This window comes from Eleutherodactylus coqui, chromosome 4, assembly GCF_035609145.1.
Source record: "Eleutherodactylus coqui strain aEleCoq1 chromosome 4, aEleCoq1.hap1, whole genome shotgun sequence".
In the NCBI taxonomy this organism is placed as follows: Eukaryota; Metazoa; Chordata; class Amphibia; order Anura; family Eleutherodactylidae; genus Eleutherodactylus; species Eleutherodactylus coqui.
Genome location: NC_089840.1, coordinates 21,928,355 through 21,953,603, shown reverse-complemented (window position 1 = coordinate 21,953,603; position 25,249 = coordinate 21,928,355). Strand labels below are relative to the sequence as shown.

Genomic DNA, 25,249 nt, shown 5'->3' with positions numbered 1-25,249 from the left:
GTGCCCGGAAATGGGGACTAATTGTCATTTAATGGAAACATTAGAAATGGATTGTATCAGTTATAGTCAGGGTGTAACTAAGAGGGGCAGAGGTAACAACCACTTGTGGGCGATTGTGCCCAAAAATGTCCAAGGGCCCTACTGCCACATAAGAAGTTGCCAAGGTTATACATGGAGGGGGGGGGGGGGGGTCGCTTGCTACAGATTTTGCATTGTGGTCTTAAAAGGGTTATGCAACACCTCACAGAACCTGGGACCCAGGGTGGACAGCTGATCATGCTGGGTCCTGCTCTCCTCACCACCCATGGCAGCTGACTTGTATCTTATATCGACAGGATAGGAGATAAATGTCGAAATGCTGGGGGTCCGAACTCTGGGATTCCCTAGTATCTCTGTGAATGGCGGAGAGATGTGCATGCGTGACCACCACTACATTCACTTCTATGGTATGGAGTGAGATTGATAAGCGCATCGATCTCCACCTGTCACATAGTGGTGAATGAAGTGTTGGAGTGTTGAAGCATTTGGTCGGACCCTCAATGATCAGACAGTGGATAGGGGGTAAATGTCTTTAATACAAAAACCCCTATAATTAGTATTGCAGCCCATCCATTCTGAGGATTGGGGGAGTCCTGGAAGTTGAATCCCCTCTTATCAGCAAGTGATGACATTTCCTACTGATCTGCCTTCACTTCTAAAACCCTGGGTCGCTAGGTGTAGAGTTTGTCCTTGTGGAGACCACTTCATAGGTGTTCGGAGACTTAAAAGGTCGGACACTGACCTGTAGGAGAGCTACATTTCTAATTTGCATTCTAAAACTCTTTAATGATCAAAATTAATAGTAAATGGCACTACTAGTGGTCACAGTGGGTATTACACTCAGACTTAAATTTATTAGACTGCACATTTATAAAATTGTGTTAAAGACTTATTACAGCACTATCCATATCCAGAGCCATGTTGTCTAATATTTAATGCCCTATTGTTCCATAAGAGGCTTCTCAACAGCCAAGTGTCCTTCTGCACATCTCCAAATGCACAATAGAAGAAAATAATCTATTACATGGACTCGAATAGCAGAGTTGGAACAGCAATTTGGCATTAATTATCAAAACAAGACCCCAAATGTTAGGGGACAGTAGGCCGACAGAGTTTAATCTATTCTGTATACAATGTGCAGCCACCATATAATTTCCAGCAGTGATGGCAGGAACGGACATACTGCACTCGAGGAGATTTCTTTTTTGTACAGGTCACGGACGCTCACAGATTGACAGCGACCATGTAAACTCACCATCAGTAACTTCCAGCTGGGCCTTTGCCAATATGCTTCCAGCTACTGTCAAAGCCTGGCAAATGTAGTAGCCGGCATCTGAACGTTGGATGTTGGCGATGGTTAGGTCTCCAGTTGGGGACACTGAATATCGACTGTTGGGTTGCGGTTGATTTGGAAAAAGCAGGTTCTATAGAAAGATGAAAGGAAGAACAAAAAAGGGAGAATTATCCAAATGTTACAGAAAAAGAACAATGTCAGCTGATCTAATACTTCAAACCGTAAACTTAATTGAAAGCATCAATATTTGTAGGGGAGCAATAATTTGTGTAACATTTACCAGCATCTGCCGCTCTCCGATTGTTCTCATAAGATGAAACATATGTTTATTTGGATGGAAGACAGTTTTATTTGTTCTTGGTTCATTTATTGATCAAGCGAAAATGTTTCATATTAACTGCGCAATTTGAATTCATTAGCTTAGTTTAATTCATTCATTTGTATCATCATGAAGGGTGTAAAATCTACCTCATCTAATTCTATCTAACTATCTATCTATCGATCTCTCATATCTATCTATTTGATATTCTATCTATCTCATATCTATCTATCTCTCTATCTATCTCATATCTATCTCATATTCTATCTATCTATCTCATATCTATCTATCTCATATCTATCTATCTCATATCTATCTATCTCATATTCTATCTCATATCTATCTATCTATCTATCTATCTATCTCATATTCCATCTCATATCTACCTACCTATCTATCTATCTCATATCTACCTACCTATCTATTTATCTCATATCCACCTACCTATCTATCTCATATCTATCTATCGATCTCATATCTATCTATCTAATATCTCTCTCATATCTATCTCTCTATCTATCTCATCTCTATCTCTCTATCTATCTCATATCTATCTATCTCATATCGATCTTATATCTATCTCATTTCTACCTACCTATCTATCTCATATCTATCTATCTCATATCTATTTATCTATCTATCTCATATCTATCTCTCTATCTATCTCTCTATCTTCTATCTATCTATCTATCTCTCTATCTTCTATCTATCTATCTCATATCTAGCTATCTATCTCATATCTATCTCTCTATCTATCTCATATCTATCTATCTCATATCTATCTATCTTTCTATCTCATATCTATCTATCTGTCTATCTCATATCTATCTATCTATCTATCTATCTATCTCATATCTATCTATCTATCTATCCATCTCATATCTATCTATCCATCTCATATCTATCTATCCATCTCATATCTATCTATCCATCTCATATCTATCTATCTATCTATCTATCTATCTATCTATCTATCTATCTATCTATCTATCTATCTATCTATCTATCTATCTATCTATCTATCTATCTATCTATCCAGTACTTTTACATCCCACGTCCTGTACCACAATAGTTTCCGGTTTGCACTGATGAGTTATAATAAAGTCTGACACAACCGTATGCAAGTCGGAATAAATATTCTGCTAAAATAATAATCTGTGATAAAAAGAAAACCTATTAGAAGCCCCAACAGTAAATGACATGTTTAGACAGCGCTGCTAGTTTAATGAGTAACTGTCACCGGGATAAATGTCTGTTTCCTGAGTTTTACGAGTAATTCGTTTTATATATTCATTATATTATAAGAGCAGTTAATGGAAATGTTACCTAACACAGAATAACATCTTTCATATAACCTCACTGACACACAGCAGAGGCCTCCAACCCGCCAAACCGCGTGCCGCAGGCTGTTTTGGCATGCTGCTACTTTTGCAAAGACTCGGAAGTCACCGGTTAAAAACTAGGATGTGCATAACTTTGCACAATCCAATAAATGCCCCTTGTTTTAATTATAAGGCCTCATAGATGCATCAGAGCATGTGCACCATATGGCAGCACAGACAGTCATTGCAGCTCCGTACGATGGAGCCACGGACACTCTGGTGTAGTTTTGTCCTCCGAGCTGTGCACGATAGAAAATGGAATGATGTTTTCCAGTTGCAGGCATGTGTAGGTACACTAAGGCACCAGACACTTCTACGGACACTGCACTTCATAGCCACTTTATTAGCCCATCTAGTAGCGGGTTGAGCCTCATTTGACCTTTAAAATCCCATTAATTCATTGTGGCATCCATCCACAGGTATAAGAGGACCCAAGATGTGCAAAGAAAGCCTCCATCACACCATTACTCCACCGGCTGACAGGAAGGGGTCAACGATTCAGGCTGCTTGCGCCAAATTCTGACTCCCATCAGCACGGTGCAACAGAAATCTGGATCCATCTGACCAGGAGATGTTTTTCCACTGCTCAGTGATACAATTTTTGAGCTCTTTTGCCCACTGGAGTCTCACATTTCTGCTTCTGTTAGACTCAATGGCACTGGAAGTGGTTGTCAACTGTTATAGCTCATCTGTGCTAAGGAACGGCGAGTTGTGCGTTCGTACACATTAGTTGGGGCACCAGTTTCGTAGTCTGCTACAGTTTGCTTGACTGTAACACTTGTTCATCAGGACGATTCCTGACATCCTCCTCTGACCCCTTCAGCAATGAATTGTTTCTGTCCCCAGGATTCGCCTTTCCTGTTTTTTCTCGCCATTCTCTGTATACTCTCCCCATCATTACACGGGACAAGATTGGCAGTGAAATCCTGGCCTTGGCTAGTCTAGCACAGATGACCGGGACTCGTTGGAAGTCACTCAGATCGCGGGATTTTCTCATTATAATGTGGAGTCACACTAAAACTTATCCACGGGAAACTTGTCATATGATTTTCTGCTGCAGTCCGGCTCTAACCTCCATACAAGCAGGCTTCCATGGTTAAAGGGCCGGTGTTACTAATAAAGTAGCCTGTCAGTGTATATAATGGCGGCATGTTAACTCCAAGGGTTATAGCAAGCTGTAATCCTGCCATGTGTATGCGGTGTAAGGGGTGCGTTCAATGACTGGAGAATTTCTAATTAATTTGCAAACAATTGATAATTAAATTAAATTCCAATCATGGAGTTCCTTTCCCCTCTTACGATCCTTCAGTGTTACATAAGACCAATGGTCGAGTATAAAATTGAGTATTAACACCATTCAATTAGGCTAAATTACTTTAATCCTCCTAATAATGGGATAGATTAATTAGAAGCTCTTCTCCTTGTAATGAAGTGATGGATGTCCACTCTACGAGATTCACGTGTACCACTACAAGGCCACTTAACGTAGACATTAGCACATGCTACCAAACGGAGGCAGCGTGGCTTATAATCATCCCGGTATGTCCTCTTACTCTCAGATATTGTAGAGCAGAACATATTCTACACCTCTGATAAACCTGCAAGGATAAAATACCGTAAGAATTAGGCTTTCTTTCCAAAACAACGCCACTTTTGTCTGTTGGCTGCGACTGGTATTGCATTTCAACCACATTTACTTCAATGTGGCTAAGCTGTAGTGCCAAAAACTGCCATTGGACAAGAGTGGCATTCTTTCTGGAAAGGAAATAGACCTTTTCTTCTGATCTCGTACAACCCCTTTAAATAGCGATTCCAACAGGTCATGTTTTCAGGATATCCTATAGTAAGAACCCCTGTGGCAATGTCTGAGGACCGACAATAATTATATCACCTGTGCAATACTGAGCAGATCCAGAAAACATGACCCGTTGGGGTCCATGAGGACTGGAGTTTGGGAAACACTGGACTACAGGATGTTGTAAGGGTCAATGCTGGCGCTGGGGGAGGAAATAGAAAAGTGGCTGCCAATCAATACAGGCATCAGTGAGCAGATAAAATCCAATCTATTTCCTATTTAAATGGTTATCCATTGTAAACTATTGATTGTCTATCCTCCTCAGGAGATCTGCTGCCCAGGTCCCTCGCTGATCAGCTGTTCACCGGGCGGTGGTGCTCATGCACTAAGCTTATGAGCAGGAAGCAGACAAGCTTTGTTCTCGCTCTAGTGGCCAGGCTTGGTATTACATGCAAAGTTCCCATTCACTTCAATACCAGCCACTGCAGTGAGAATGGAGCTGTCAGCTTCCTGCAGTAATCAGCTCCATCGCTGAGTGCAGCGGCCCAGTTGACAGCTGATTGTGGGGGTCCTGCGGATCCCTGCTAATATAGATCAGTTGTTTACAATGGGACAACCCCTTTAAGAGAGTTGTACCAGAATCCATAGGATAAGTCAAAAAAGTCTGATCAGTGTGGCCCTCACTGCTGAGACCCTCATCAATCCCAAGAATGGTGATCCTGTCTTCCCCTCTACTTATCACTACAGGCTTACTGCACCCACCTCCAATGACATGGAGACTGAATGGAGAACATGTGTGGCACCACTCAATCAATTTCTATGGGGCTGACAGAAATAGTTGGGTACAGCAGTCCCACTAAAGATGAACGGAGCAACGCCACATATGCGTGACCACCACTCAATTCAATCGCCTCCTCACTGTATGGGGTTAGTGAGGCTGTAGTGAGCAAAAGAGGGGGACGTAGGACCCCCGTTCTCGGGGTCGGTGGGAATCTTAGCAGTGAGACCCACAGTGACGTGGAGATTGAATGGAATGATACATGTGTGGGGCCATTCCATTCATCTTCAGTGGGACTGTAGCAGATAGCTTGTACTTCACTGTTTCCATTAGCCCTATAGTTACCACAGATGTGCGACCACCGCTCCATTCAATTGCCATGTCACTGCGGTTGGGTGCAGTGAGCCTGCAGAGAGGAGGGGACATGAGATTCTTGTTCTTAGGATCGATTGGGGTCTCAGCAGTGAGATCTCACTGATCAGACTTTCATCACCTATCCTGTGGGTATGGGACACTAGGGACACTAGGTAAAGATGGCCATTTTTATTCATTTGCTAGCAATTTTGATGGAAAGCTTTTCAAGTATATCATCATCCAAGGGGTCTAGAAAACCTTTAATCAGGTAATAAGTAGACTCAACCGAATGAGCTTTTGGCTTCTACCATTGAGATAAGCATCACCAGTTGTGTATCAAGTGTGGTGAAGAAAAAGATGGAGGGCAAAATGTCTTTGGAGGGTCATGAATGGAAGGGGAAGCATGCGATGGAGCAATGCTTTTCATTGTGCGGATATAGGTGAAGCCGGCCTAGTTACACTGGTCAACCACTGGTCATCTTTGCGTTAATAGACTTGGGATAAAACAAGAATCATTAGGCTTAAAACCTGGCAAATGAAGTAGTGCAACGGTGCCAGTGGGCAGTCCTGGAAGATATTCATAGACATCGGTGGTCATAAGGATCTCCCACTGGCCAAGACTAAACCATTTGTTAATAATTTGCATCAGGTTCCTAGTCTTTTACCCCATTGTTCGTGAGCAACAGCTGATTATCTCTTCAGCTATGTTCAAACATTATCTATAACACTTCGAGCATGTTTATTAATAGGAGAACTGATCCTGATTGCTGTTATTGTATTTCCATGAGTAAGATGAGGGCCTGACACCTCCGTAGACATATATGGTTGGTAGGTTACAGTTATTGACCAATATGTAATGTATATCATCATGATTAGGCTAATTAATGCAAAAGGCTAATTGGTCTCTGTGGGGTACTGATTCTTTCTTCTTCCCCTACTGAGGTGCACTAATGTAACAGTAGTGGAAGATCGGGTAGCCATTAACTGGTTTTAGCGTATTCTACTATCCGGTCCAATTAGTCTCTTTTTTCCAAAGGCAATTCCTCATTTTGACCTACACCAAGTCATTACATTGTCTGCTAGGATGGGTTATCAATCTATGACAATCAGCAATAACATATTGATTTTTTGGGGTTTTGATAAAAGATCACATGGCCCCAAATGCCTACAGGAGGTTGTACTTGGAAAGTTATGATAAACTGCCCTGTCCTATCGTGATCCAAAGCCATTCTTCATTTCCTTCCAATGGATTATTTATTTACTTGAAATGATACAATGTTCTTGGCTTGCAAAATAATGATAGAATGTAGAGCATGAGGGGATTCTCACATGGTGATTTAGCGTTGATATAGAATCCGCCTCCAAATCCTCAGCAGGAATCCACAACAGAGTTGCACATTTTTGCAAGCAGATTTTGCCCATTTATGAGACATATCCACATACTGATTTCTCAATGCAGATTTCACCATGCCGATTCTTTTTTCTCCGTAACACACCCCACAGCGCCAGTTCTCCTTGCAATGAATGTGACCCTTTTGAATGTGGATTTTTCCACAGACCTAATGCGAAATTTGTATGGTATTACCATGGTTTCAATGTCAAATCCCCGGGAAAGTGTACACAAGGCCTGAGGGTGCTTTTCAGGTGTGGCAGAACATTCCACCACAGACAAATCCTCACCAAAATCCACATGTCTTGACCTCTTACCCAGAGAGAACCGTCTCACTATGACTCTGCCTTCACTTCTGCATAATTGAGAGACATGAAAATGGCCATTAAAATAGAAAACGTCTTTCTATTATCTGATATTCCTGACCCACAACAACATAATGTCATGTATCTAAATCGTACAAGCAATCCATGGTCAAGGGCTGCATTGGTTAGAGGAAGAAGAGCTCCTTACTTGACTTCCTTCCTTTTGCCAGAAGACAGCAGGCTGAGGATTTCCTTTTGTTTCACAAGGGAACGTCACAGTCCGTCCTTGAGCTACGATCTGATCGCGTGGTCTCACCACAAACTGGGGAGGAGCTGTAAATATACAAAAAGATCCAGTTGTGAAATCTTGAGTTACAAATGTCTACAATATACCATACATAAATACAAAAACTTGCTACTCGCCACTAACTTCTTGAGTTGATTTCCATTGAATGCTATGGAGGTTATTTTTGATTGTCTGGCTACCCAAAAAAAAGTTCAAACTGGCTCCTAAAGTTTACCGTAATTTGTCCAGCCTTGTAAAATGGTGAAAGGTCATGTTTATTCTAAATCAGAAAGGCCCCGCTACTAGTGATGAGCGAACTTTTGAAAAGTCCAGTTCGGCCAGTTTGCCGAATTTCGGCAAGGAGTTCAGTTCAGTCCCAATTAGTGTAAAACACTTTCTAAGGCCTCCGGCACAGTTGTGTGTTTCTCCGTGCACTGTCTGTGTTAATTTACGGACAGCACATGGATCTACTATAGCCTATGGGGTTATGCACACTGCTATTCTTTCTCACTGCATGTCCTATTCTTATCCATATCACGGGTGAGAATTAAGACATGCAAATGCATATGTATGGGCTCTGTCCATATTTTGGACAGCAAAGAGACAGGTCCGTGTGGTGCTTGATACAAGTTGTGACTGAGCTTCTTGGGAGCAACTTGGACACATACCAAGTGTTTGGGAGGCTTAGAGCCATAAAAGCCCTGTACAACAGAAGAAGGAAGAAGAGGAGGAGGAAGGAAATGACAAGGAAGTAGAAGGGGAAGAATGAAAATAAGGAGGAGAAGATAAGGGAGACGAAGGGGGAGAAGAAAAGGGAGACAAAGGAGGAGAAAAAGGGGAGACGAAGAGGAGAAGAAAAGGGAGAAGGAGGAGGAGAAGAAAATGGAGACAAAGGGGAAGAAGAAAGGGGAGACGAAGGAGGGAAAAAGGGAGACTGAGGAGGAAAAGAAAATGGAGAAGGAGGAGAAGAAGAAAAGGGAGAAGGAGGAAGATGAGGAGAAAAGGGAGAAGGAGGGGGAGAAGAAAAGGGAGAAGGAGGAGAAAAGAAGAAAAGAAGGAGTACAAGAAAAGGGAGAAGAAGGAGGACAAGAAAAGGGAGAAGAAGGAGAAAGAGAAAAGGGAGAAGAAGGAGGAAGAGAAAAGGGAGAAGAAGGAGGAAGAGAAAAGGGAGAAGGAGGAGGAGAAGAAAAGGGAAAAGAAGGAGGAGGAGAAAAGGGAGAAGAAGGAGGAAGAGAAAAGGGAGAAGGAGGAGGAGAAAAGGGAGAAGAAGGAGGAAGAGAAAAGGGAGAAGGAGGAGGAGGAGAAAAGGGAGAAGAAGGAGGAAGAGAAAAGGGAGAAGGAGGAGGAGAAAAGGGAGAAGAAGGAGGAAGAGAAAAGGGAGAAGGAGGAGGAGAAAAGGGAGAAGAAGGAGAAAGAGAAAAGGGAGAAGAAGGAGAAAGAGAAAAGGGAGAAGAAGGAGAAAGAGAAAAGGGAGAAGAAGGAGAAAGAGAAAAGGGAGAAGGAGGAGGAGGAGGAGAAAAGGGAGAAGAAGGACGAGGAGAACAGGGAGAAGAAGGATGAGACAAAAAGGGAGAAGAAGGACGAAATGAAAAGGGAGAAGAAAGAGGAGAAGAAGAAGAATAAGGATAAGAAGATGGAGAAGAAAAAGAAGACAAAGAAGAAGAAACATTTTTGGGTTCAGCCGAGACAAACCTGAACGTTTAGCACAGTTCAACCCGTAACAAGGTTCGACTGTTTCGGTTTGCTCACCAGTTTCTGTTACAATCAGACCTAGTGGAGCTGAGTTTGTCACTTGGCACTACAATTGCTGTAATTGCAATGCCCTTGCCTGTGCTTTTAAACAGGGTTGCAGGTAAACATACTGATGCACCAAAATGCAGCCCCAAAGAGTAAAATAATAAATTCAGCCCTGCTACATCTGTACTGTACATATTATTTTCATTATAGTCCATAATCTATTGATGGGTTGAGCATTAATATACCCCCCTTCCCAAATGATGACCCTTTCCCTCGCCACACCATTATAAGTCGATAAATGCAGCGCTGGACAAATTACCTTTCATCTTTTCCTATCACCGCTTCCTTGCTACGTTCGGTTAGCGCAGGCTTCAATCAATGTCATGCATAAGCACTGTTATGCTAATATCAGCATCGGAGGGCGAGTGGGACGATATGGAAATCAGCATGTAGAACATGAATAAAAAGCATAGGCCATGTGTGAGGTGGGCTTTCAAATGTGCGGATGAAAGACCTCAAGGTTAATCACCTCATTTTTAGAGCTGGTACAATAGCACTCTGCGTCCGGATAGAACACGCGATAATGAAGAAGCATTTAGAAGTATTGGACTAAGCTAGCGGAATGCAAATAGTCTCTCCTGATTTTTTTTTTCTTTTTGCCCTTGCACTTTTTTGTTTAAGTAACTTTATACATTGTACATACAAAAGGAGAACTGTGAAAAAAAGGGATTTAATGCGGGGCCATCGCAGGCTTTGTTCTTAAACGACAGACACCAATGGCAATGGACAACATTAACGTACTGACCACACTCTCGGAATAACAAGATCCATGCACAGGCTGATAATAAAATCCATAAATGCAATTTTTAAAAATGCTTTTAAGCCTATCAATAGGGGGCGCTGTATTTACCATACCCAGAGTTAAAAATAGTTATAATTAGAGATGAGTGAGCGTACTCGGTTCGGGTGTTTTTAGACCCGAGCACCCCTTTTTCCGAGAAACTGACTACTCGGACGAAAAGATTCGGGGTGCGCAGGGGGGGGCGCGGAGGGTTGCAGAGAGGAGTGGGGGGAGGGGGGGAGAGAGAGCTCCCCCCTGTTCCCCACTGCTACCCCCAGCTCCATCACGCCCCCCCTCCTTCCTCGGTGCCCCCCGAATCTTTTTGTCCGAGTAGTCAGTTACTCTGAAAAATCGGTGCTCGGGTCCAAAAACACCCGAACCGAGTAAGTTCGCTCATCTCTAGTTATAATATAGTCACACCAACGAATTATGTCTAAAAGACTTCGATTCTTGTTGTAGACTCTCGAACCCAATGGTGATCTAGGTTTGGTTCAATAGAGAGATTTAGATATTATGGTCTGGGCATCGGAAGCAGAGGGCGTGTAACAGAGATTTGTGGCTCTCATGCAGGGACGTCATAGTGGCTGTTAGATTTACCCTGTGGTTATGAAGCACGGAAAGCTATAAAATGATATCACACTATACTCAACTCTTTTGCTCCCCAAGTTGCTCCACTTGGGTTTGGTCCTTCTGCACTTCCAGGTAGCGCAGTCACATGCTCCAGCTGAGGCCAGAGATTGGCTACAGCGGTACGTCACTATGTCTCTAAGGTGGGTGCACTTTTATATTGCTTCTCATAATGTTATTTCATTTTAAAGCGGCTGCCATGTTTCTGGAGGCAGTAGCAGGGTAGTAGATGGGGCCAGAAACGGGTGGTGGTATATAATAGACCACTTAAGTGTGCATTGCTGTGATGCAGCAGGAAAAGGGGGTACAGCAGGGACACCACACTGCCATCCTATCGGTGGACCTATCACTTCACAGGGATGGAAAAAATGGATTTATTCCAAATACTGTCTAGTATACTCTGCTCAGGTTACAGTTTGGCCTTAGCTTGACTTGACACCTAATGCATTATAAACAACATGGATATCTACGTCTAGATCTATCTATCTATCTATCAATCTCATATCTATCTATCTATCTATCTATCTCATATCTATCTATCTATCTATCTATCTATCTCATATCTATCTATCAATCTCATATCTATCTATCTATCTATCTCATATCTATCTCTCTATCAATCTATCTCATATCTATCTATCTATCTCATATCTATCCATCTATCTCATATCTATCCATCTATCTCATATCTATCCATCTATCTATCTCATATCTATCCATCTATCTATCTCATATCTATCTATCTATCTATCTATCTATCTATCTATCTCATATCTATCCATCTATCTATCTCATATCTATCCATCTATCTATCTCATATCTATCCATCTATCTCATATCTATCTATCTCTCTATCTATCTATCTATCTATCTCATATCTATCTCTCTATCAATCTATCTCATATCTATCTATCTCTCTCTCTCTCTATCCATCTATCTCATATCTATCCATCTATCTATCTCATATCTATCTATCTATCTATCTATCTATCTATCTATCTATCTATCTCTATCTATCCATCTATCTTATATCTATCTCTCTATCTATCTATCTCATATCTATCTCTCTATCAATCTATCTCATATCTATCTATCTATCTATCTCTCTCTATATATATCTATCTATCTCATATCTATCCACCTATCTCATATCTATCCATCTATCTCATATCTATCCATCTATCTATCTCATATCTATCTATCTATCTATCTATCTCATATCTATCTATCTATCTATCTCATATCTATCCATCTATCTATCTCATATCTATCCATCTATCACATATCTATCCATCTATCTCATATCTATCTCTCTATCAATCTATCTCATATCTATCTATCTATCTCTCTCTCTCTATCTATCTCATATCTATCCATCTATCTCATATCTATCCATCTATATATCTCATATCTATCCATCTATCTATCTATCTCATATCTATCTATCTATCTATCTATCTATCTATCTATCTATCTATCTATCTATCTCTATGTCATATCTATCTATCTATCTCATATCTATCTATCTATCTCTATCTATCTCATATCTATCTATCTATCTATCTATCTATCTATCTCATATCTATCTATCTATCTATCTCATATCTATCCATCTATCTATCTCATATATATCTATCTCACATCTGTCTATCTATCTCATATCTGTCTAGCTCATATCTATCTATCTCATATCTATCCATCTATCTATCTCATATCTAACTATCTATCTATCTCATATCTGTCTAGCTCATATTTATCTATATCTCATATCTATCTACCTCTCTCTATCTCATACCTCTCTATATCTCATTTCTTTCTTTCTTTCTTTCTTTCTTTCTTTCTTTCTATCTATCTCATATCTATCTATCTATCTCATATCTATCTATCTATCTATCTATCTATCTATCTATCTATCTATATGACTATCTATCTCACTCATATCTATCTATCTATCTATCTATCTATCTATCTATCTATCTATCTATCTATCTATCATATTCCAATACATTTCTATGGGTCAAGTCTATGCAAGAGCTTTCCTTCCGAGTCTAGTAGGGAACCATCTAATAGAACGGTCACAGTTGGTATGTGACGGGGCATTCACAACATGTATATGTTTTGTCATGTCTGATAAATATTTTAGGAGAAGTAAATAATATATCACCATTATTAATGTATTATACGGGGCGCTACATGCGGCTTTACAAAAGGTTTTCTGCTTTGGTGAAAATTTATCACTGTCAGTAGCATAAAGTGATGGATTGGCAACGCGACCTTATACAGAGCGAATTAAAATAGTGTCTGTCAACATCCGGGCTGGACATAATAATCAATAACAGAGAATGGGACGGTTATCAGGAGCCTTAAAAAGCCTTGGGAAGATCTCTTAATCTATTCATTTTAGCAAAGGAGAAACATTGTAACCAAAAAGTAATCAGGAAATATCTGACATTAGCATGAGACACATGCAGATGGGGAAGTATATGAGAGGAGCTGCCTACTACAGACCTTGCATGTACATTGAATGGCCACTTTATTAGAGCCCCCGACACTTTCACGATTGGAGCTTCGCTGTATAGAAATTCTCCCCGTGACCCCGGAGCATAAAATCACATAACTAATTTTCTGTGGATCAGTTTCAGTGTGAATCCACAATAGATGGGAAAATCCAGCAAACTGAGCTGAGCGGCTCCCAACGAGGCCTTGTCATTGGTAGTAGTCTAACCGGGGCCAGGATTTAACTGCCAACCGCAAGAGGTTTTTTATTGTGCCAAGGTGTGGAGAGTATACTGAGGATGGAAAAACATCCAGTGAAAGGGGATCCTGTGGATGGAAACAACTCGTTGCTGAAAGGGGTCAGAGGAGGATGTCAGGAATCACTCTGATGAACAGGTGCTGCACAGTCAAACAAATGGTAGCTGAATACAATGCTCCAACTAACGTGCCTGAACGCACAACTCTCTGATGATGGGCTATAACAGCAGGTGACCAGTTCCAGTGTGTCTAAGAGAAACAGAAAGACGAGACTCCAGGGGGCGAAAGAGCGCAAAAATTGTATTACTAAGCAGCCGAAAAACAACAACTGGTCAGATGAAACCAAATTTCTGTTGCTCAGTGCTGATGGGAGGTCAGAATTTGGCACAAGCAGCATGAATCGCTGACCCCTTCCTGTCAGCTGATCAGAGCATGTTAGCACCTCCATCTAATATCTGCACAACTGCAGGATGCTTCCTGTCCACAGGGGCCGATATTCCTGCAAAACGATTTCATCCCCTAGTGGAATCTACACCGCAATACATTACTGCAGTTCTGAAGGCCAAAGAAAGTCCAACGTGCTACTAGATGGGGGGTCTAATTAAATGGCTGTTCAGTGTATCTTCTGTTAGAGCAATGAGTTGGCAATCGACGGGCATCACCCTCAGGACTCATCTCAAGTGAAGACAAGTTTAGGGATGCTACATCTGTACTAGAAGTCTTTATTTGCAGCCTCTGCTTTCCATGACATACATGTGAGTATTATGTACTTAGATGGATCATAGAAGCTTTCCCTGCACCTGATGAAATATTTAATTCATGGCAGAACGCCGTTGCCTGGGGCCGAAGGACTTACAACAAATACATTTTACAAAGCCCCTTTTCCAGTCATATTTTATTCAAAGCACCAAAAGATCCGGCAGCCGACCTCCGGACCGGACGCTGCATTGGAGAATCATTGCTGTTTAGACATTTATGGCAGTGCTTTCTTAGACAGAACCCATATGTGGACTCTTTACCTCTTTAGCACACTTAACCCTTTGCAATCCAATTTTGGATTCAGGGTTTCCTAGGGGGCTTTCTCTTTCTGCCATTATACAATGGCGCCGTCTGCTGGCTAGAGCCAGTACTGCAGTATGGGACATGCTGGAGAGGCCCCTGACAACAGAGTGGCCAGTAATCTACAGTAAGAATACCCTGCCGGACATCTTCCGACATCGGAGCTGCACAGCCTTTAATCAGAATGTCTTTAGACGTCAGACAGTGGATTGCAAAGGGTTAATTAAGAAGTAAAGGACTTTCGTAAACTTCCATGTTTCCCATACGGTGAAGTGGATCTGCTCTGACTTCTGTCATTTTGATGCGCAATTATTTGCGGCTGCGTATAAATGTAATTGGGGAAATAGCCACAAATGGTTAAAGCAAAACCATTGAGTGTTTAGGACTTGTCGGACGTGATGCAACCGCTGTTTGTTCTCATCCCTCCTACATTAAAGGGAAATACCGATTTAAAACATGTAATTTCCCAATAACCGGGCCTATACACATGGGTGTATTTTCTATCCGTATACAGTCCATATCTTATACTTATCCAATACGGGCAGCTCACGGACCCATAGAATTAAATGGGTGCTTTTTAGACGTGCAATTTTTACCTGGACCAATGTTGCGTGTCCTATTTGGGTCCGTATAAACAGACCAAAATCACCCATTAAAGTCCAGGGGTCTGTATTCAGCCAGTATGGAATAAGGGGTTGCTTTAGAATGTCAAGGCAAAGCTGGATACGTTCGGTTAGCTGGATACATCTTCTACAAGTTAACTTGTTGACTAGGGATTTCTGATGCATTGAATATTCTACCCAGATCTAGAGGAAACAAGAACTGGTATCGAATAGTTTCTTCCTCTTCCTCTTGTGTATCCGAGTCAGGAACCAGCAAACAGTATGACTCCACTCTGCCATATCTGGCACTGGAGGAAGTAAAAGCTACTGCAGGGGTCCTATTATACCTGTCAAATTCTCGGTCAGATGTAACGACCGCTGATTGAGATACAAGTTGTTCAGCACTCGTTTGATATTCTTTTACACGAACCAAGAATAAGCTTATGGAGACGACTGATCGCTGGTATGATCTAGTGTCGAACAAACCAAAACAGTCGAAACCTGTCTAGGATTGAGCTTTGCTAAACGGTTGGTTCGGTGCAAACCTGAACTTTGGACTACTAAAAGGTGAAGAAGAGGAGGAAGAGGAATGTGAAGTGGATGGTGGAGGTGAAGAGGAAGAAGAAGAGAAAGGTAAAGAAGAAAAGGAATGTGAAAAGGAAGAAGATAAAAAAAGAGGAAAAGGAAGAGAATGATGAAAAGGAAAAGAAGAAGAGGAAAAGGGAGAAGAAAAATAAGAAGGGGAGGAAAGGAAGAGGAAGAAGAGCAAGAAGTAAAAAAACTTCTTCTTCCTCTTTTTTTTTTTTCCTACTCCACCTGTTCCTCTTTTTTAGCTTCCTCTTCCTCTTCTTTATTTTCCCCACTCCTCCTGTTCCTCTTCCTAACATTTTACCGAAACTCGGCATACCGGCTGAACCGAGCTTTTCAAAAGTTAACTCATCACTAGTATGATTGTTCGTCCCCATAGGCCGGCTGTTCATCTCCCTGTTCACACACGAATATGTATAGCTGATCAGCAAGCATTGCTATGTTTGCTGAAGCTGAATGATCAGCTGATCGCTGAGTATTTGGTCTTTCTTTAGATGATCATTGGTGATTTTAAATGGCCCAATTGTTGGGTGAATGAGCGTTCGCAGAAATGGGAAAAAGGACCTTAAGAACAGCTGCTGACGGGCCGCTCAAAGCCACTACCCGCAGGAAGGGAACAGAGCGATGCAAAAAGGTATAAAAAGTATAAAGGATAAAGAGGTTCAAGTATGTACATGCTATAATTTGCAACTATTTGTCTTTTAAAGCTGGCCTCTGCTACTTTTCTAAAAGTGGGTGTGGCCAGGCAACCTTTAAAAGGACCCTCAGATTTACTCTCTTTTACACCTGAAACTGAGCTGAATTCAACCTGAAGCCTACACCATCTCACAGCTTGCTCAGGTTTTAGTCCACTGTACGGAGGTGTTGCCAGATGCAACAAATATATGAAGAGGCTTACTCTATAATACATCTATAAAATGAGAGGTAAGTTTTAAGAAAATTGTTTCAACTTGTACAAGGAGTGGTTCTTAGTAGTTCTAAGAGTTTTTAATAGTATCCTGTATAAGTGAAGGTTCACCCAAGGATCTGCAACAGCAGAGCCTGCAAGTTACATTGTTGGGAGCGCCTGAGCTCCGCTAGACATATCCGGTCAGTCCGTAGACACCTGAAGCTCCACCCCATACCGTGTGCTCGCCAATGATCCAGAATATAAAAGAAAGATGGAACACTGCAAAATGTGATGCTAACATAATATAAGGATGGTTACTTACCGACGGGGCGAACTGAAGAAATTACAATGGTGGTGAGAGAACATAAAAAGAAGATTAAAAGAAAGTCTGTCAGAATGTGACATGCGATACTACATGACTACAGTGGCTACAACAGATCTAAGTCATCAGGGCATGCATGGATCAGCCGAGAAATACAGGGGGTCATATAGGAAAACCAAACAGGGGCGTGGCCCGCGGCAACTGGGCTGATATGAATTAGAGTTGCCATGGGAAACACCGCCATTCTTAGCGATACATTATTCCGTTTTATCCATGACCGCCCTGTGTAAAGTAAACAATAGAAAGTGGAAATAAGTAATATAAAGTCTTATCTACGGCATGCAGAAATATGAAAGGCAAATAAAGGATTATATAAAATATTCCCGCTTCTATGTAGCTGTTTAAATGGGTCTCGTTGGCATCCACCACACTAACAAAGATGGATGACAACTCTCGGGGAGCTGAAATAATGGTCATTGTGTTATCACCCAGAATTCCAAGAAGCGGTTCATTTAGATTCTTAGCAACTTGACAGCATAATAATCCAGTATCTAATTCAGCATTGCTCATTATGATTGGTGGAGCGATAAAATTGAGACGGTTTTTGCAGAATTTGATCAGTCAGCCAGACCTGATTTTTGGGAAAGACAATGGAGGTGGTACTTCTTCAATGAATGTGGCTCAGTGCTTAGCACTGTTGCCTTGCAGTGCTGGGCTCAGATTTGAATTTAGAAATCCAGCACTGCAAGGTAGCTATGCTGGAGTTCTAGGTTTATATCTGTCCAAGGACAACATCTGTATAGTGACCTGGAGTTAGTGGGGCCCTCCATAATGTTATAAGTCTGTCTTGTGCCATTATCTTTTCAGTGTCTTAAGTGTGCCTTTGGTATGTGTATTGCACCTCTGCAGTACTGAATGGGTTAATGTCTTGGTTATGTCTGGAAAATGTATCTTGTTGTGTCATGTGACTCTGTCTTATATATGTGTTTGCAAGGTGGAATGCAAGGTAGTTAGTGAGTTAGTAAAAGAGCAATTTAAGCAGAAAGAGTGCAAGAAGTGTGGCTAAGAAGTCTGCTGAGTGAGCCCCACAGACATTCATCAGTCTGTGTATGGAAGATGGAGGAAGCTGAGCGATTTCCTTCTGCTTGGCCTGGGCCTACCCTACGCAGGGTATGCCAGTGCTACCACTAAGCACTCAGAGAGAGAGAAAGAAGGACTGCTGCTTGAGAGAGAAAAGGCACCAGAAGTGTAATTGTTGACCGGTAGAGTGTTGGAGGTAGAAAGAGAGTCACCGGGAATGGGATCACACAGATAACTGGGACTGTGGATTGTCCAGATCACCCCAAGAAGTCCTCCCTGTCACACCATCTTCTGTGAGTGTAATTGTGCCAACTACTGTTGTAAATTGGGATTTGCTGAAGATACTGTAAACGGACATTACCGACTGTTCCCAGTTTGTCCAGAAAGTTTCCCTGTGTGTGGACTAAGTTATTTACCGCAGAGGATGAAACGGTGGCATCATGAGTGACAAAGAACTTTAAGGTAACTCCTGCTTACTTTTCTCTGTGACCTCCCCCAGCAGTAACTTGGACAGGTCCCAAGCTTCCCCCAGGGGAGGAGACGGTAGAGCCACCATGACATAATTAACCTTATCTACCCCACCATCTCCTCGGCTGTGGACGCTGCATCTGTATGGAGTTTTTTAAAGTCTATGAAAATGTTGTCTTAGATTCAATTTGACCCGAGGACCCCAGCACTGCAAGGCAACAGTGCTAACCACTGAGCCACATTCATTGAAGAGGCACCATCACCATCATGATATTTGACTGCATTAGGGACCATCTGGATGCCAAATTAATGAACCCAATTTTTACTACCATTGACTTTAATTGAAAAATCGGACAAATCACTCCAGACCCGATTATCTCAATAATTGCTCAATACTAATTTTAATCAATGTATCTCTATCTAATATCAATATAACCAGCTGTACTGCTGTGTATTACTGCGGAAAAATCAGAAAATCATCAAAATCAGCGGCAGAATTCCTACACCTACATGATATACAGTATGTTAGGGCATATAGGAGATGCATCGGCAAATAGCTTTAATCTCCGACAATTAACCCTTGAGTGAACTTCATATCTAGTCCGGATGACACCACATTTCATTTCTGTTTCTATCTTCGATAAGTTATTCACAAAGGTTTACACATGATAAATTGTGCTAAAAAATAGCATGAAATGCGCTAAAAATACTTTTATTAACCATATAATAGCTGCATGATGGCACCCAACATGCGCCACTAAGCTGTGAAATAACTTTTCTGTTCAGTGGAGAAAAATCATTTGGTGCAATTTCATCCCAGAACAGGAAAATGATATTTATAAGATCGGCACAACTCCCAGAATATCTGTGATTGATGTTTTTTTCCATCATCATTTGTAAGAATATAACATTTTTTAAGGGAAATTCTTCATCTTAAGAACATTTTTGAAGACATTTTTAAGGAATTTCTTAATAAATAAAAACTAAAATCTAGAAAATGTGTCCCTCGTCTTGACTAGGATTGCTCTTGTTAACATTCATACATTGTGTTATGTGTAATGCACCTGAGTAGGTGGGTAAAGGAGGATAGGTCATCAATAGTTAATCGCAGGGGACCTGCCACTCAGGATCCCCAGCGATCAGCTGGTAATCGGGCCCACTGTCAGTGCAGTAGGACCGAATGTCATCATCAGTGTCAGAGAAGGCTTCACTCCCTATTACACACTTGTGTCTTACCCCCGATGTCGGAGGCGAAAGTACCGGAAGTGAAATAGGAGGCTACAACTCTCAAGCCCTCTCTGATGCTTCCACCCTTGACACAGATGACGACATCCAGCCCTGCTGCACCGACAGCGGGCTGGATGATCAGCTAATCACAGAGGGTCCCAACTGGCAGGTCCCCATCAATAAAAGGCATTGTATTAAGATTGCAAGTTATCCCATATCTATAGCATAGGAAAGAACTTGCTGATTGGTCAGGGTTTCAATGCTGAGACCCCCACCAATCTCAAGATAGGGAGTTCCGTATCTTCCATCCTCCCCACGGCGGGGTTACTGCAGTGAGGGGGAGACTGAATGGAGCGTTGGTTATTACACCCGCCCACAGTAGAGTAGAAGACTCAATGGTGCAAGCGCATCAACGCCCTATTCCCTTTCAATAGAACTGCAGAGGTACTTGACTGGCACCCACTTTGGTATCTCCATCAGAGCTAATGAACTAAATGGAGTGCTAACTGTGCTTGTGCAGCCAGCATTCCCCTAATGCTGACATCACTGCAGGGGAAGAAGTGACCCCCACAGTCATAGGCAGAACGGGGCATGGCAGTCCCGTTCTTGAGATCGTTGGAGGTCTCAGTAGTGAGACCCCCACGATCAACAAATTATGTTCTATCCTATGGATTGGGGATAACTTGCCATTTTGGTACAACCCCTTTAATTCGATGCCCTATCCTGAGGATGTGTCATCAACAGAAGTGGTCTGGAAAACCCTTCTAAATTCCCAATTCGAATCTCCTACAATGTAAAAGACTGTCAGTAGGAAGCAAAATTCAATAACTTTTGGACTTGTCATATCTCATTCCCTACCACTAACTGGAAGCCTTACGGAGTTGGAGAAGTCGATCTAAACACTGAGAAGTTAGAAACACTCGAAAGAGTACAACTTATTATACCTACCTCTTACTGTGAGCGTTGCTGAAGCCTCCACTTTACCAACCCGGTTCTCAGAAATGCATGTATACGTCCCTTCATCAATACTGGCGGCCTTCTTAATCCGCAAAGTGTAATCATCTTTGATGTCATATCTAGATTTCAAGGCATAAAAAATGGCAAATCTTAATGCAATAATGGAATGGGAGCCTTTACCTAAAACGTATAGATTCATCACAGATGTTACCTGTTAGCGCTGCTCATCGCCGGCTTTAATAATTCCGCGCCGACATAAATCTGGGTGACAGTTTTATTACTCTATGCATTAGTTAAAAACTTTGAGGCAATAAAATTAGTAGTGCCGTGTGCTCCCGGTATTAGGGGATTATTAATAATATCACTTTGTTCCTTGCAGTATGGCACCATGACAAATGAACGCGATCAGTCCTGGATATGACACGTCGCGTGCGCTCCCTGACACTGTAAGCATTACATTGTTATGCTTTTGTGGCTTTCCAATCTATTTAATCATCACTGTACTCTGATAAAACCTTTTAGTCCCTTTGGAGAGCAAGATCACATTAGTTTTACCTCGCTTGATGGAGTTTCGGGCATAATCAACATAATTCAAATGTTCTAAGGCCTGCCAAGTCAACTGGAACTATAAATCCCAGCATAAACACCGCACAAACATTTCTTAATATTCTTTTATGTTACTTCATTAATTTAGGTTCACTTTATATACTCTGAAATGGACACTTGATAAGAGCCCCTTCCCCATCTGGTAGCGTCTTGGGCTTCCTTTGGCATTCAGAAATGCAACAACTGGTCATGGTGTAGATTCTGCAGCAATATCAGACCCTGCTGACAGGACGCTTTTTGAAAATGCTGCAAATTAGATGAAAGTACTGACGTTCTGAACAGCTGACAAGAAGGGTTCATCGATTCATGCTGCTTGTCCCAAATTCCCATTGGGACTCACCATCTATATTCACCTATTAGTATGTTTTTAGGCGTTGTTCTTGGTCAGATTTGGACTGCAAGACAACAATGCTAGCCACAGGGGGGGGGGAGATGGAAAAGGACAAGGAAGAAGAGGAGAGAAAAGAGGAAGAGAAGGAGGAAGAAGAAGGAGAAGAGGAGGGAGGAGAAGAGCAAAGAAGAGAAGAGGAAGGAGGAAACATGATGTCTCAGTGGTTAGCACTGTTGACATGAAGCGTTTGGGTCCTTGGTTAAAATCTGACCAAGAACATCACCTGCATGGAGTTTGTATATTCTCCCTGTGTTTGTGTTTCTCCTTCTTCTCAATAAATGTATGTGCTGCATAGGGGGATTATTATTATGAAGAAGGAACAAACAAAGGCAGAAAATAAAAACTCCATGAAGATGTTGTCCTTGGTCAGATTTAAACCTATGACCCAGTGCTGCAAGGCAACAATTCTAACCATTGAGTCATTGAAGCATTATTCTACTGCATTCAGCTGGGATGAACTACTTGAGGTTCACTCCAAACTTTTAGCAAGTTTGACCTGAAACAGGGTTCAACGGATTTGGTTCGCTCAACATTACTCAAAACAATTCCTGACCGTCTGACCCCTTTCATTGATGAGTTGTTGATGTCCACAGGATCTCCTTGTTTTTCCTCAATCACACCATTCTCTGTATACTCTCCACACTGTTCCATGAGAAAACCCAACACGGTTGGCAGTGAGCCCCCGGCTAGCCTAGCATCGATGACCGGCCTCGTTAGAAGTCGCTCCGATCGCTGGATTTTCCCATCTAATGAGGATTCACATGGAAACTGATCCATGGAAAACTTGCCACGTGATTTTATGCTGCACTCCGGGGTCACAGGTCTAATGTCCATACAGAGAAGTCCCAATAATTAAAGGGCCGGCGTCTCTAATAAGGTGTCCATTCTGTGTATGTCTCCTCTTTACTATATTTTGATATTTGTCACTTGCTCTTAATTATTTCCTAGATCTAAGTAATACGCGATTGGGAAAAAGCATGTAAACCTACAGCTATGGTTTCCGCTAAGCCTACCTGTAGTCTTATCATGTAATATCATTTACACCATATTGCCTGCATTGGAGGTTCAAACTGATTAGAGGGTCAAAACTACTGCTTTAAATGTGCCATAATATTTATTCTGAAAATAGCCCATAACAACAATGTATCAACACTGGGATTAATTTGAGAGTCACAAAACTGTGGAAGAGTAAGTAATGCAAAGTGAGAAGTGAAAGACCTCCAAAGTAACTTAGCAGGAATTCAATGTCACCGGATGGAAGGACGAGAACGCACGCAGTAAGGAGATAATAGCATCCAAAGAAACTCCAGGGATCTCATTTATTTACTGTGGCCCCAGAAATAGATGGGGGAATTAGTGCAGGTAAAGGCCTCTACTGGAAGAATGATGGGGAATGAAAAGCCAGGGCCGTGTTATAGGATGAGTCACAGAGGATTATATGGCTGGAGGGGCGGTCGAGGTAACGTCCTGCCGGAGTCTACCACACAGACTGCTCAGAAAACAACACAAACGGCCGCCAAATATAATATATGGCATCTAATAATAAAAGGCTAAACAAATAGCCAAGCTCACCTCCAGAAGAGGTCTACTGAGGGAAGATGTAATTGAGTTCCATGAGACACTATTAAATATTAAATTTTACTGGGCTTCCTTTTATTTATAGGAAAGCGGTATCTATTCAGTCCTACAGATCAGATGGCAGAAGAGAGAGATCTAAGTCACTATGAATAGGATAAAGCACATATATAAGTACTATAAATATAATAATCTATTGATGCTTCTACGATGGATACAAAGATATATTATTAAGATTGTCTATCTAAATATATAATAGGATCTATGTATCCATCTATCCATCAACTTTCCCATATCTATGTATCTCATATCTATTTATATATCGCATATCTATCTATCGCATGTCTATCTATCCATCTATCTGTCTCATATCTATCTCATATGTATCTATCTCATATGTATCTATCTCATATGTATCTATCTATCTCATATCTATCTTGCATATTACATAGCTATCTATCACATATCTACCTATCTATCTCATATCTATCTATCTATCTCATATCTATCTATCTGTCTCATATCTATCTATCTATCTCATATCTATCTATCTCATATCTATCTATCTATCTGTCTCATATCTATCTATCTCATATCTATCTATCTCATATCTATCTATCTCATATCTACATCATATCTACCTATCTATCTCATATCTATCTTGTATATTACATATCTATCCATCTATCTATCTATCATCTATCTATCTATCTATCTATCTATCTCATATCTATCTATCTATCTATCTATCTATCTATTTCATATCTACCTCATATCTACCTGTCTATCTCATATCTATCTTGTATATTACATATCTATCTTTCACATATCTATCTCATATCTATCTATCTATCTATCTATCTCATATCTATCTATCTCATATCTATCTCTCTCATATCTATCTATCTCTCTATCTATCTCTCTATCTATCTCTCTATCTCAATTCTACCTATCACATATCTATCTATCTCATATCTAACACATATCTATCTGTCTTATATCTATCTATCTCATATCTATTATCTATCTATCACATATCTATCTATCTTATATCTCTCTACCTATCAATCTATCTACCTATCTATCCAACTACCTATCTCATATCTATCACATTACTATCTATCTCATATCTATGTATATATATATATATCTATTTATCTCATATGTATCACATATATCTCTCTCTCTCCTCTCTCTCTCATATCAATCTCTCATATCTATCTATCCGTCTATCTCATATCTATCTATCTCATATCTATCTATCTATCTATCTATCTATCTCATATTTATCTATCTATCTATCTATCTCATATCTATCTATCTATCTATCTCATATTTATCTATCTATCTATCTATCATATCTATCTATCCATCTATCTATCTCATATCTATCTGTTTATCGATCTTCCCCTAGTTTATAAATATGTATTAACACTAAATAACATCAAAGTTGCTATAATAAATCAATGGAATGGCGATGGAATTATCCAGACAAACGGAACATAGACCGACATACATAATAAACCCTCTGTTGTTCTACAGTTATTACAATAACATTTAATGTGAACATTTCTCAGTGTGACA

At 40.9% G+C, this 25,249-nt stretch overlaps 1 protein-coding gene across 12 annotated transcripts in view; it reads right to left on the bottom strand.

Annotated features, from left to right (window-relative positions):
• Nucleotides 1-25,249, bottom strand: part of ROBO2 (roundabout guidance receptor 2) — a 466,996-nt gene that overhangs the window by 124,199 nt on the left and 317,548 nt on the right. For all 12 annotated transcript variants that reach the window (XM_066599125.1, XM_066599128.1, XM_066599126.1 and 9 more), the window contains exons 6-8: nt 21,085-21,212; nt 7,865-7,989; nt 1,295-1,463 (exon numbers count right to left, since the gene is read on the bottom strand). In XM_066599125.1, coding sequence (XP_066455222.1) covers nt 1,295-1,463; nt 7,865-7,989; nt 21,085-21,212 — 422 coding nt within the window. The remainder of the gene's footprint in view (nt 1-1,294; nt 1,464-7,864; nt 7,990-21,084; nt 21,213-25,249) is intronic.